At 48.3% G+C, this 12241-nt stretch overlaps 1 protein-coding gene across 1 annotated transcript in view; it reads left to right on the top strand.

The window, feature by feature from the left end:
* LOC146830604 (uncharacterized) overlaps positions 1 to 10558 on the top strand; it is a 165114-nt gene extending 154556 nt beyond the window's left edge. Inside the window, exon 3 of the mRNA XM_085604056.1 lies at positions 10224 to 10558. Within this exon, the coding sequence (XP_085460182.1) occupies positions 10224 to 10330 (107 nt within the window). The 3' untranslated portion in view covers positions 10331 to 10558. The remainder of the gene's footprint in view (positions 1 to 10223) is intronic.
* Positions 10559 to 12241: the final 1683 nt, after the last annotated feature.

The following is a 12241-nucleotide window of genomic DNA, read 5'->3' as shown; positions in this document are numbered from 1 at the left end:
TCCCATAAAGGATACAAACTCCGCCCACGCCAGTCTGTAGGTCCGTCTCGTTGACTCAGCTATGGACTTTTCCACCAGGTCTAACACCCTCACAACCCCAAGGCCCAGATGTCGGCCGGCAACCCGATCTTGAACTGATCCGCTCCAGGCACCAGGCTCCGGAAACGCTGCCACTGCGAACAAGACAAAGCATCCGCAATGTCATTATTCGCCCCAGGGACGTGTTTAGCGCGAAAAACCACATTCAATCTCAGACATTTCAGCATGAAACTCCGCAACAAACGCAGCACTCTCAGATCCCTTGCCCTCTGTTGGTTGACCAACTCGACCACTGTCATATTGTCCACATGGAACATCACTGACCTGTTCTGAAACTCCGACCCCCACACCTCCAGTGCCATCAACAAGGGAAAAAAATCCCAAAACTCAATGCTCTTCCCCTGCTTCACCCAATGAGCCGGCCATTCCTCAGCGCACCACCTGCCATCCCAAAAAATGCCAAAACCTGCTGCCCCTGCTGCGTCAGAATAAATTTGTATTTGCCAAACCATCCTCTCGTCCTCAAAGTCCAGTGACACCCCATTGAAATCAGTCAAGAATGTCAGCCATGTCCTCAAATCTGCCCGAACTCCCATGGAAACCCTGACTCTGTGGTACGGTAAAACTGCTCCCACATGACCATGCCGAGCCGTCTGCAGAACGTCTGTCCAGCCCTCACCACCCTGCAGGCGAAATTCAGAAAACCCAACAGTTGTTGCACCGCCCTCAAAGCGATCCCCTTTTCTCCAATCGCCCACAAGAGGCACGCCTGTATTTCTGCTACTTTTGCCTCAGGGAGCTGAGCTATCCAGTGAATGGAATCCAGCTCAATTCCCAAGAACGTCAAACAGCAGCTGGGCCCAGCTGTTTTCTCGGGTGCTAGAGGGACCCCGAACTGCCGTGTCATCTCCTGGAACTGCGACAGGGCCCTGCCACAGTCCCCAGACCGAGCCTTCCCCAGAAAGAGGAAATCGTCCAGATAATGACTCACATCCCGATGCCTGCTGATCTGCGTAAAAGTCCACTGTAAGAATGTACTAAACATCTCGAAAAGTGCGCACGAAATGGCGCACCCCATGGGCAAGACTTTGTCCATGTAGATGGCCCCCGCAAACTGCATCTCCAGAAGAGAGAAATCCGCAGGGTGTATGGGCAGCAGGCGAAACGCAGATTTAATATCGCACTTTGCCATTTCCACTCCCGGCCCACACACCCGTACTAAACGGATCACATCGTCCACTGATGCATAGCACACCCTCGAGTCTGATTCTGCGATTAAATCATTCACAGACTGTCCTTCCGGCCATGAGAGGTGATGGATCATGCAAAACTCACCCTCCTCTTTCTTTGGCACCACCCCCAACGGGGAGACAATCAAATCGTCAAGCGGCCAGTCGAAAAACAGCCCGCTATCCTGCCTTCCACAACCTCCTTCTGCAATTTGGCTGCAACCACCCCTGGCAATTCTTTGGCCGATTTCAAATTTTCCGCCCGTCTCTGCGCCCGAGGTCCCTGATAGCCCACACGGAAACCCTCTGCGAAACCCCACTGCAACTTCAACGCCGCCTCCCTGTCCGGGTAACACGAGAGCCACGGGGCCATCGCCTCCACCTTAACCGGTGTCCAGGCTGTCCCCTTCCCTTCGAATTTCGCCACTGCCCTGAAGGCGCGACCAAGGTAAAGCATTGTGTAAGGGCATGCTGACCTCCACATTTGGAGCACTCGTGTTTGAACTTGCAGGGGTACCGAGAGCAATATCCCCTGTTGTAGCTCCAACACGCACCTGTTTGGCTGTTGCCTGGCTTAGCCGTTTGACTGGCGTTTCCAGTGGGTGCAGTGGACCCCCCTGCCCCAGATTGGGCGGGCTGCGGCAGAAAGTACCAGTACGTGACAGGCAGACCACTGGCTGTGTGTGTAGACGCTGACGAGTGCGTCAACGCCATCCATTGCATCCAAAGTTCCTGATCAATTTCTCCCCATGGCTTGTCTGGGTTCACACTGACCCAGGCCCGGAACTCCTCGTCGTAACTCTGCCAGGCAAGCCCCCCGAATTGCAATTGAGCCTTTCGTATAATATCCATGTATTTCAAAAGGGGTATGGCCCTATCCACGTGTTTTTCGCAATAAATACTGATGTAAATTAGAAAAGCCGATGTCCAATTGACGGCTTGAAGGTCCGCCTTTGCTGTTTTAAAAAAGCTGTTTGTCTTTGCTACTTTGCACATTTCCTTGCTTTTAATTGAACTGGCCTCATACTTGCACTTTAAAATTGCTGATTACTTTGTTTTATCATATTTTATCTTGAAATATAATTGACTTTGCCTACTCACGAGGGGCTGCTCGGTGGGGACACACGCTACCACATTCCCTGCGCTTCCATGTTGCCGTGAGAGCCGCCATTTTCCTGCTTGTTGGCGGTCTAGCTCTCAGGCACACAGGATTATTTAATGCACGCCGATCGGAAGCGCAGCTCTTGAAGGTCCGCCTTTGCTGTTTTAAAAACGCTGTTTGTCTTTGCTACTTTGCACATTTCCTTGCTTTTAATTGAACTGGCCTCATACTTGCACTTTAAAATTGCTGATTACTTTGTTTTATCATATTTTATCTTGAAATATAATTGACTTTGCCTACTCACGAAGGGCTGCTCGGTGGGGACACACGCTACCACATTCCCTGCGCGTCCGTGTTGCCGTGAGAGCCGCCATTTTCCTGCTTGTTGGCGGTCTAGCTCTCAGGCACACGGGATTATTTAATGCGCGCCCATCGGACGTGCAGCGCTTGAAGGTCCGCCTTTGCTGTTTTAAAAACGCTGTTTGTCTTTGCTACTTTGCACATTTCCTTGCTTTTAATTGAACTGGCCTCATACTTGCACTTTAAAATTGCTGATTACTTTGTTTTATCATATTTTATCTTGAAATATAATTGACTTTGCCTACTCACGAGGGGCTGCTCGGTGGGGACACACGCTACCACATTCCCTGCGCTTCCGTGTTGCCGTGAGAGCTGCCATTTTCCTGCTTGTTGGCGGTCTAGCTCTCAGGCACACGGGATTATTTAATGCGCGCCGATCGGACACGCAGCGGACGCGCGCAGCGGTCACGCCGCGGGCGCGCCAAAGGCGCACACAAGGCAAGCCCGTCTGCACCCGTCAGCGTCCCGAAAGCGCCAAGCGCCAGGTATGCTGTCCGAAGTTCTGTGGCCTTGGTGGCCAACATTGGGTATACTTGGGGGGAATTGTTGTCATTAAGACCCGCTAGTTGTTCTGCACCTTCTAGCTGGGATGTCGGCTCTGTTCGGCGCTCAGTTTGTCCAGAATGCCATTTTCATCTAGGCTCTGGTTTGAAGGGATCAGAGTTCGGGTCCACCCCTTTACAGGAATTTACAGGGCGCCCTCTTATCAGAGCTGGCTTGATCAATAGTAGGTCGCTGGTGAGACACTATCAAGACATTTTTGATCTTATATTGGACCATCAGCTGGATCTCCTCTTTATTACCGAGACCTGGCTGAATACCTCTTCTTATTCCACTGTTCAAATGGCTATTCCAGCAGGCTATCGAATCTCTCAGGCAGATCGCCCTAGTGGTAGGGGGGGTGGCGTTGCCATAGTGTATAGAGATGTGTGGGAGGATTCCCAAGGCTCTAGTATTATATTGGGGCAGGGTGAATTTTTGGATTTTACTATTGTTTTTTCGGCCCACTTTACGTTGGGGGGACACTGGTGTACAGACCACCCGGCCCTGCGGGTCCTTTACTTAATGGTCTGGAGGAGGTTATTATTCCTCGAGCCCTGCGTTTTTCCCAATATCTTTTTCTGGGTGACCTTAACATTCATCTAGATCAGATGGATTCGGTACATACCCAGTCCTTTCTAGATTCTTTAGAATTGGCCCAGCTTTCTCAATGGGTTAAACACCCAACCTATAGCGGGCCATATTTTAGATCCGGTTTGTTCCAACTTCCCCATCCACATGGAGAATCCTCTTACAGTTTCCCGTTCAGATCATTTTTTCTCTTGCTTCACGTGGTCCCTGGGAGCTGAGACTGTGGAGCGTCAGGCTTATTTGCGGCCTGCCACTGCTAAAATTAATCCGGCTGCCTTCAAGAATCTGCTTGAGATTTCAAAAACCGTTCTCCCTGCAGATTTGCGCAGGGCTTTGGCCTGCTTTACAGTTTGGATTGAGCAGGCTGTGGGTACTCTTTCTCTTCCCTCATGCCACCATCGCGTGAGGGATACCCCCTCTAAACCATGGTTCTCAGCCGAACTTAGACTGCTCAAACAACATTGTAAAAAGCTCGAGCGTGGTTGGCGTGTCGATTTTTGTGCTTCGGCAAAAAAGGTTCTCAGAGAAGCTCAGAAGGTGTATTACCAGGCCATTAGAAAGGCTAAAAGTCTCTATTATGCTGACTGTATTGAGTCGGCCCATAATAATTCGAGTCAAATCTTTTCTATTGTTCAGAGCTTTATGGCCCCTAAGGCTATGATGTCTAAATTCCCGGCTTCTTATGCCTGGTGTGAACAGCTTTCAATTTATTTTATTGATAAAATACGGGCCATTCAGGGGACATTTGTTGGCCAGAACCTGTTTTTGGGTGCGGCCTCTATAGTTGCCCCTACGCTTTCTGCCTTCGCCTCTGTCGACCCGTCGGAGACCCTGAGAATTTTGAAATCTATGAAATCAGGGTCTCCGGCGGATCCGTGTACAGCTAGATTACTGGCCTCTATTGCCGATGTAGTGAATGATGAGGTTAATTTACTTATTAACCTCTCCCTTAAAGAGGCTGTTGTTCCTTCTGAGTGGAAACAAGCTAAAATCCTTCCACTGTTAAAAAAGGCCTCACTGGATCCGGGAGTCCCAGGGAGCTATCGTCCCATCTCTCTGCTTCCCTGCCTTGCAAAAATTTGTGAAAAAGCTGTTAATAAACAGCTTACTGACTTTGTAGAGGGCTCTAGCCTTTCCATCCAGCCCAGTCGGGCTTCAGAGCCGCTTACAGTACCGAATCTGCTTTGCTAGAGGTTTCGGAAGCTATTCGCGAGTGTTTAGACTCAGAAGGTAGCGCAGCCCTCATAATGTTAGATCTGTCGGCTGCGTTCGATACTGTCCCTCATGTTCTGCTCTTGTCTCGACTAGCAGACATTGGTGTCACCGGACGAGCCTTGAAGTGGCTGGAGTCTTTTTTGGAGGGACGGTCGCAACAGGTCTGGTTGCCGCCGTTTTCATCTCTTCCGCAGCTGGTTACCACGGGTGTTCCACAGGGGTCCTCTTTGAGCCCCCTGTTATTTAATATATATGTCACCCCTCTGGTCCTTTTGGCGGAGGCATGTTGCGCTAAGATTGTGGCATATGCCGACGACACCCAGCTTTTGTTTACCTGGGGTAAATCGGATTTTTCCACCGTAATGGTGCAGGAGTGCCTGACAGCCGTTTTTCAATGGCTCTCGGCGGCTCAACTAAAATGTAATGTAGAGAAGACTGAAATCCTTCTCTATGGTAATTTTCCTCCTCGCTTTAGGGAATCACTTTGGCCTTCTGACTTTCCCCTACCCCTGTGCTTAGGTCTTCCAGCAAAAAATCTAGGGGTTTGGTTCGATGAGCAGCTGTCCTTCTCAACCCAGATTAAAAGACTGACGGGGAGCTGCTTTGGGATACTTAAGTCTCGTAAGAAGTTCCTTCCACTGCTCCCAAGACCAGCGAAGGAAACAGTGGTTCGGGCTTTGATCCTCTCCTGGGTTGACTATGCCAATGGGCTGTATCTGGGCCTTCCTGATTATATCTTAAAAAAATTGCAGGTGGTCCAGAATGCGGCAGCCCGGCTGGTTTTGAATATTCCGGCGAGGTCGAGTATGGCCCATCACCTGCGCGCGCTTCACTGGCTTCCGATCAGGAAGCGGGTGGAGTTTAAGGCTCTGGTGATAGCTCATCGTGCCTTATATGCTGGTGGTCCGCCATATCTCAGGAAACGTTTTGCTTTTTATGTGCCTACTAGGCATCTGAGATCGTCTTCTCAGCTGCTTGCAAAAATTCCTCGGGTTCGCCTCCAGAGAATGGGGGGCAGATCCTTTGCTTTTAGGGCGGCTACGGCCTGGAACTTACTTCCCGTCTCTTTACGCGCCATCAAAGAGATTAATCAGTTTAAAAAGCAGCTTAAAACTTTCTTGTTTTAATTCCCCCCTTCTGGATCCTCACAGGCTCGCGCCGGGACACTCCTAGGAGTAGCTGTGCGCGCTATAAAAATTCAATAACATACCATAACATAACAATTCTCCATGTTCACCGGCACCCTAGGCCGCCTCGTAAGTTCCCATTCCTCCTCCTTTGAGCATTCCTTAGCCTGCACCTCCCTATGCAACAATTTGAATACATCTACGTATTCGTGCTTCCAAATCCTGTTCTTAATCTTGTCCGATAAATGAGAGCCCAGGGGCATAGCCAAACTCATATACGGCAGCTTTTTCTGCCGTTTATCCTCTCCTTTTTCACCCTTGTCGTCCTTCCCTTCCGTAACATCAGTCTGGACCCCCGATGTCACCACAACCTTACCTACCCGTGCTGTGTCCGTACCTACCACAGAAGCACCTTGAGCAGTCACCCCCACCTCCCTCACTGACCCATCTCCCACACCCACTGACCTGCAGGTCTTCTTCCTCCCTCCTTTTGGCCCCTCGTCCCAAGCTGACCACCAAGTCTCCTCACCTGTCAAGGTCGTCCGCAACTCTCCCGACCGTCCTCTGGAGCTGCCAGCTTTGGTGGTATCTGGCTTTGCCTTACCCGTCTTCTTCTGTGGTGCCTGTGAAACACCAAGACCACTGTTGCTCCGTACCCCCCCGTCCTGTCATAATCATCCCGCACCTCCCCATCCTCCAACTCATCACTCTACGTACCATAATCCAGTTCCAACTCCGGTACATCCTCCACAGGCTTCCACGCAACCTCACGCACCGCTCTCTTCACACCCTTATTCACCTTCACACCATCACCACTCTCTCGCCCCACACACGGCGCTGTTGCCCACTCTCGTGTTGGAGGGAAAGCCACCGCGGACCCACCTGCTGCTTCAAGCCGGCGTCCTGAGGCCGTCTTGCGCCCCGCCGTGCTGACTTCCACCAGCTGGAATCCCCGCGACCCCCCTGGTCGCTCCAACCTGGGCAGGCTCTGCCACCTGCCTGCTCCTTCTTTTTTTTTTTTATTTGTTTTTCTTTATTGCCATTAATAAGAACAACAACATTTCGAGCCATACATCATCATGATTAATACAGTTGTTGGTTAACATCACATACCTCGCGCTATTCATTTACTTTCCAAGGTGTAAATTGAAATATATTTAAATCAGATCTCTTACAATACGATAAATCGCCACCTTCCTCCCCCCAAAGAGACCCCCAATGGGTAGCACAGCATCAACATTTAGTCACTCAAGTCCGGTTCTGAGTCTTCAGGTGGTGGGGCACATATGTTTCCCCGAAAGGTATTCCAGTTGCCCCATGCCTGCTCCTTCTTAACCCTGTCCGCACGCTCCCTATCCTCCTGCTCCGCCCACCACTCTTCCTCTGAGGTGGGCGTGGGGGGCCCCACTGCCTCCTCATCCCAAATTGTCCCAGACCTGACTGCCTCCAATTCCGCCCAACGCGCCTCCGAGTCCTGAACTAGCAGGAGCTGCTCCCTGATCCTGTCCTCCAACGATAAAGCTTCCCACCTGGGGAGCAAAGGGGGGCAGTACCCCCTTGGCCCCACGCCTTGCATGTGCACCCACGGAGTCCCTCTGTCACACTGGCTGCCCCCCCACTCCCCAGCCCCCAAAACCGCAGTCTGTCCTGCCAATGCACCCCCCAAAGGCACCAAGCTGTTAGCCCGCGTTCCCTTAGACAGGTCCACTGGGGCGTCCTCCCACTGGCCCCCAGACTCCTCACATGCTGGCTCACCCCTATCGCTGAGCACCTCCAAGGGTTCGATTACAAGGGGCAGACTGACAAGCCCCTCTTCCCCCTGGCTGCTGACCAGTTCCCTGCACTGCAGCGCTGCCGATCAACAGGGCCCCCCCTTCCCCCCTCCCAGCTGCCAACTCCCGCTTCATCATAAGCCTGGGCCCTGCCCCGTGCGCCGCCTCGAGAAGCCCCCCCACCGAACGCTCCGTTGACTCCAGGCGCGGAGGCAGGCTCTTGCGCCGCCTCCGCGTGCTGCTCCTTGCTTTGCCCCTGCCTGACGCGCTTCTCCCCGGCGGTTGTGGCTCATCCATACATGCCACCACCACCGCTGACACACCAACCGAAGCCGCCCCACCCACGCCTGCTCTAAAACGCCGGGCAGGAGGAGGTCCTCCCGGCCGGCCCGCCCCAGCACCCTTAGGGCCTCCCTCACCTGCTCAGCAGACACGTCGGCCATAGCAACCAGAACTGAGATCGACCGCCGCACACCGCTCCGACGTCGTTCTGTTCCCACGGCACAACCGACCAATGGGCCCCACCGAGACCTCCAGCAACTGCCTGCACACAAGGCCCTCCCCTAATCCCTTTGCAAACTATCCCACCCGGCGATGCCAGAATTCAGGAAGAGGAAGTCGCCTTCCTCCCCTGCATTCTTATACCCACCCCCCAAACCACACCCCTTAACCCCCAGCCTGGCCCTCCCAGCGCGAAAGACCCCAGGGGATGACTAGTCTTCGACTTTCACTTCCCCCGGGGCACATCATTTTCCAAGCGGCTGGGTACAAATTCGCTCATCATCACACACAAAGTGGTAAGAACGACACTGGAGTCAAGTAACTGTTGCATGAAAGTTTTGTTTCATGAGAGAAACCGCCCCAGGCTACAAAGCAGATCCTTGTGGATGCTACATGATATGGTTTTTATGTCAATACATACAGCAGGGCTTAGTATTCTAGAGGAAGTGTTTAAGTAGCCTGACGTTCATATACACGTATATAATTCAAATATTGTGCAGTAGGTCAGGATAGGTTTCATTGATCAAAAGTAGTTGAATGGTTTAGAGACCTCTGGACTTATGTACAAAATCTACCTCTAACAATGGTTATTTTTGCTATTTTAGAACGTGTTAACTTGTGCAAACCGCATTTGTGCATGTCTTCTTTTGCATCCACTATCCCATTAAACCCAGACCAGTTGGCTTGGTCAATGCTTGTTTTTGTGGGAAGTATTTTAGACCTTTTCAGGAAATCCTATTAGTCTGACCAGATGCAATCTGTAGGACTAGGAATACAAGACTGAGGGCCAGATGCATCAAAAACATTTTTTGCGATTCCCTAATTGCGATTGTGATTCGCAATTAGGGAATCGCAAAACCGCATGGATGAAAGTGTGTAGTACACTTTCTGCAATTCCTAAGGGGTCACAAATGACCCACCTCATGAATATTAATGAGGAAGGTCGTAATTTGCTACCCCCTAGGAATCGCAAAAATCAGAGGGATGGCGGCCTGCTGAGATCAGCAGACCACCATGTCTGTGATTGCTTTTAAATAAAGCAATAATTATTTTTTTGTAAAGCAGCCAGTTTTCCTTGAAGGAAAACGAGATACTGTACAAAAAGAAAAATTAAAAGTTTTCTTTTCATTTTGTAAGAGCAGGCAGTGGTCCGCGAATGTCTTACCACCTACTTGAAGTAGGTGGTAGTATGCAAATGTTTTGCGACCACATTCACAAAACATTTATGCATACTGTTAGGATTTGCAATTTGGAAGGGACGCCCTAAATACGCCTCTTCCAAATAGCGAATCGCAAACCCATTTTGCGATTCGGTAACAGGTTACCGAATCACAAAATTGGGTTTGATGCATCGCAAACACATTTTTTTGTGATCGCAAACAGGCCAATTCTGCGAATCAGTCCGTTTGCAAGGAGAAAAATGCTTGATGCATCTGGCCCTTATTATCTATTCTTTATATTTATTTTTTTATTTTAAAAAAACTGCCAAATTTTGCAGCAATTGGTGATGGTTTTTCTTTTTCAAAAGCTTTCGTGGTCTTAACAAAATGGTTGACCTTAAGGACTAGAAAATATTCATGATATGTGTTGACCTCCCACCTGACTGCAGGTAAAATTTAAAAGTAAGTGCATTTTTTAGACAATTCCAATGTTTGAGTAAGAGCATAAATGGTAAATTGAAATTAAATCTGTTGGTTTGTACCTTGTTCCTTGTTTAACTTTTTCATATTGTTGCCATATCTTTTAGGACACAGGAAAGCGATTGAAAGTCTTAACAAGGCTCAAGTTTCAAACAACTCGCCAAAAGATCAGAAAGGCCTGCATCTTCAGAGAAGAATTGCAGATTATAGCTAGGAAATAGCTATTACCAGGGAAAGTGGACATGCTTGACCAGAAATATTGTCTATTAATGGCATTGTATTAAATAAAAATATATATTTGAGGTATTAATATTTATTTTGTATTTTTTTTCTCACTTAGCTAAACACAGTGCTAAGAATTCTTTTTCATGCCTATACTTTTATATTATCCCTGTAACAAAGAGATCATGTATTGTTCCTACACTGCTTATAATGAAGAGTCTGGATAATCATTTTCAGTCTTTAAGTGATATTTTGAGTTTGAGATCTTTCTCCAAGTTTAGTCATTGGAGTGTTTGCATGTAAGCCCTTGAAGAAAAGAGCCATTGAAGACACTAAAATGCTTGCCACGGTGAGAGATAATTTTCTTTATGCACCTAATTTGGCTGCTTTATGAGGCAAAATGCATAGTTTTGGAGGCCAAGGTAGAGGGAGCTACATCTTTCTTGCTTAGAAAAGCCTGATGATAGTTTTTCGCAGCATTGTGTTTTACATGGAGGACTATTTGGGTGTCGGCTGTGCGTACATGTGCATGAATGCATGTGTATGTACAGGCCACAGCATATAAATGTGGCAGAGTAGCATGTGCTATTAACATCAACTGTACCAAAAAATACACATTCATACATTTATAACTACAGTGCTGAGGTCCGATTGCAGTTTATTATCTAAGTACAGTGAAACTGACACAGTGAAATCTGCCTCCCAGAACGTATCCTGGTTTTTGACATACCTTCACCTCTTTTGAGTCATGGCCACTCTCCTCACCAGACCGATGATTTAACTGCCATATTTCAGAGAAATTACTTCATAGTGATTGCCTCTGAGCTTAGCGATAGCTTATTAATTAATTTGCAATACGTTTGTGAAAGCCAAGCAAATCCATAACAGTCTAAATGTAGTCAAGGCATATTGTTAGCCCTGCTGTGCTGCCCAGCTTCCACAATTTGAGTATAAGCGCTACCTCTTGCTTAATCAACATTCTGTAGATGAAAGCTGTACATTCTGATAGCAAACAGTGGCCATTGTTAGCTCTGCTCATACAGCTCTGATTTCTAAAGCCAACGTGTTTTTTAAGGACGTAAACTTGGTGTATTTGAAATCTTACATTTGTAACAATTTCTTTTCTCAATACAATTGTAGTGCACTGTTTCAATACATTTCCTATTCAAAATCAAAAAATGTCATGCTAATAACACCTAAATAAACATATAATATGCAAAATACATAACAGGTGGCTTGTGCTATATGTTCCTTTACAGTCTTCCAGCATTTGTGTAATATATTTATAAGGATATTGAAAGTCATCAAGGAGATCTCTGACTATATAGACTAAGGAGGTTGAAGACTTTTCTTCCCACAGCGGGTTGGGCACAGGGCTTGACTGAAGGTGGTCAGTAGCCATTAGTCACCAAAGAATAACCACCAGGAAAAAACTGTGACTCCTCTCTTCCACATGTCCATTAATGATTTCAGTGGGAGGTAGCATCTTGTAGCTTCTACAAAAGTGGCAATAAAATTACCAGGTGACTGATCGTACTGAAAATTACCCGAAATGGGTACTTTCAAAAGCTATAGTATTTTACAGGGATACTTCTATGTCCATATCAATCTGATGAACAAGTTACTTTTCTTCAGAAAATGCTCCTTCTGGGAGAGACTCTGGGCCTGATTTATAAGATGGCAATGGAATACCCTTTCCACTAGCATAAAGGTCCACCTGCCTCATTTAGATTCATGTGGACTTTCAGGGTATAGACGGTGGAGACTATCCTATCTCCACTGCCTACACACACCTCCAACACCTCAAAGGGCCATCGGAGGTTTGACCATGCGTCTGCACGCCATATTGTGATTGGGTGGACAGATGGGCAGCTTTAACTCCCTGTCCTCACCATGACAAATG

This window comes from Triturus cristatus, chromosome 5_1 (assembly GCF_964204655.1).
Source record: "Triturus cristatus chromosome 5_1, aTriCri1.1, whole genome shotgun sequence".
Taxonomy (NCBI): domain Eukaryota; kingdom Metazoa; phylum Chordata; class Amphibia; order Caudata; family Salamandridae; genus Triturus; species Triturus cristatus.
The sequence above is the reverse complement of the archived record's forward strand: the minus strand, read 5'-3'. Positions and strand labels throughout refer to the sequence as shown.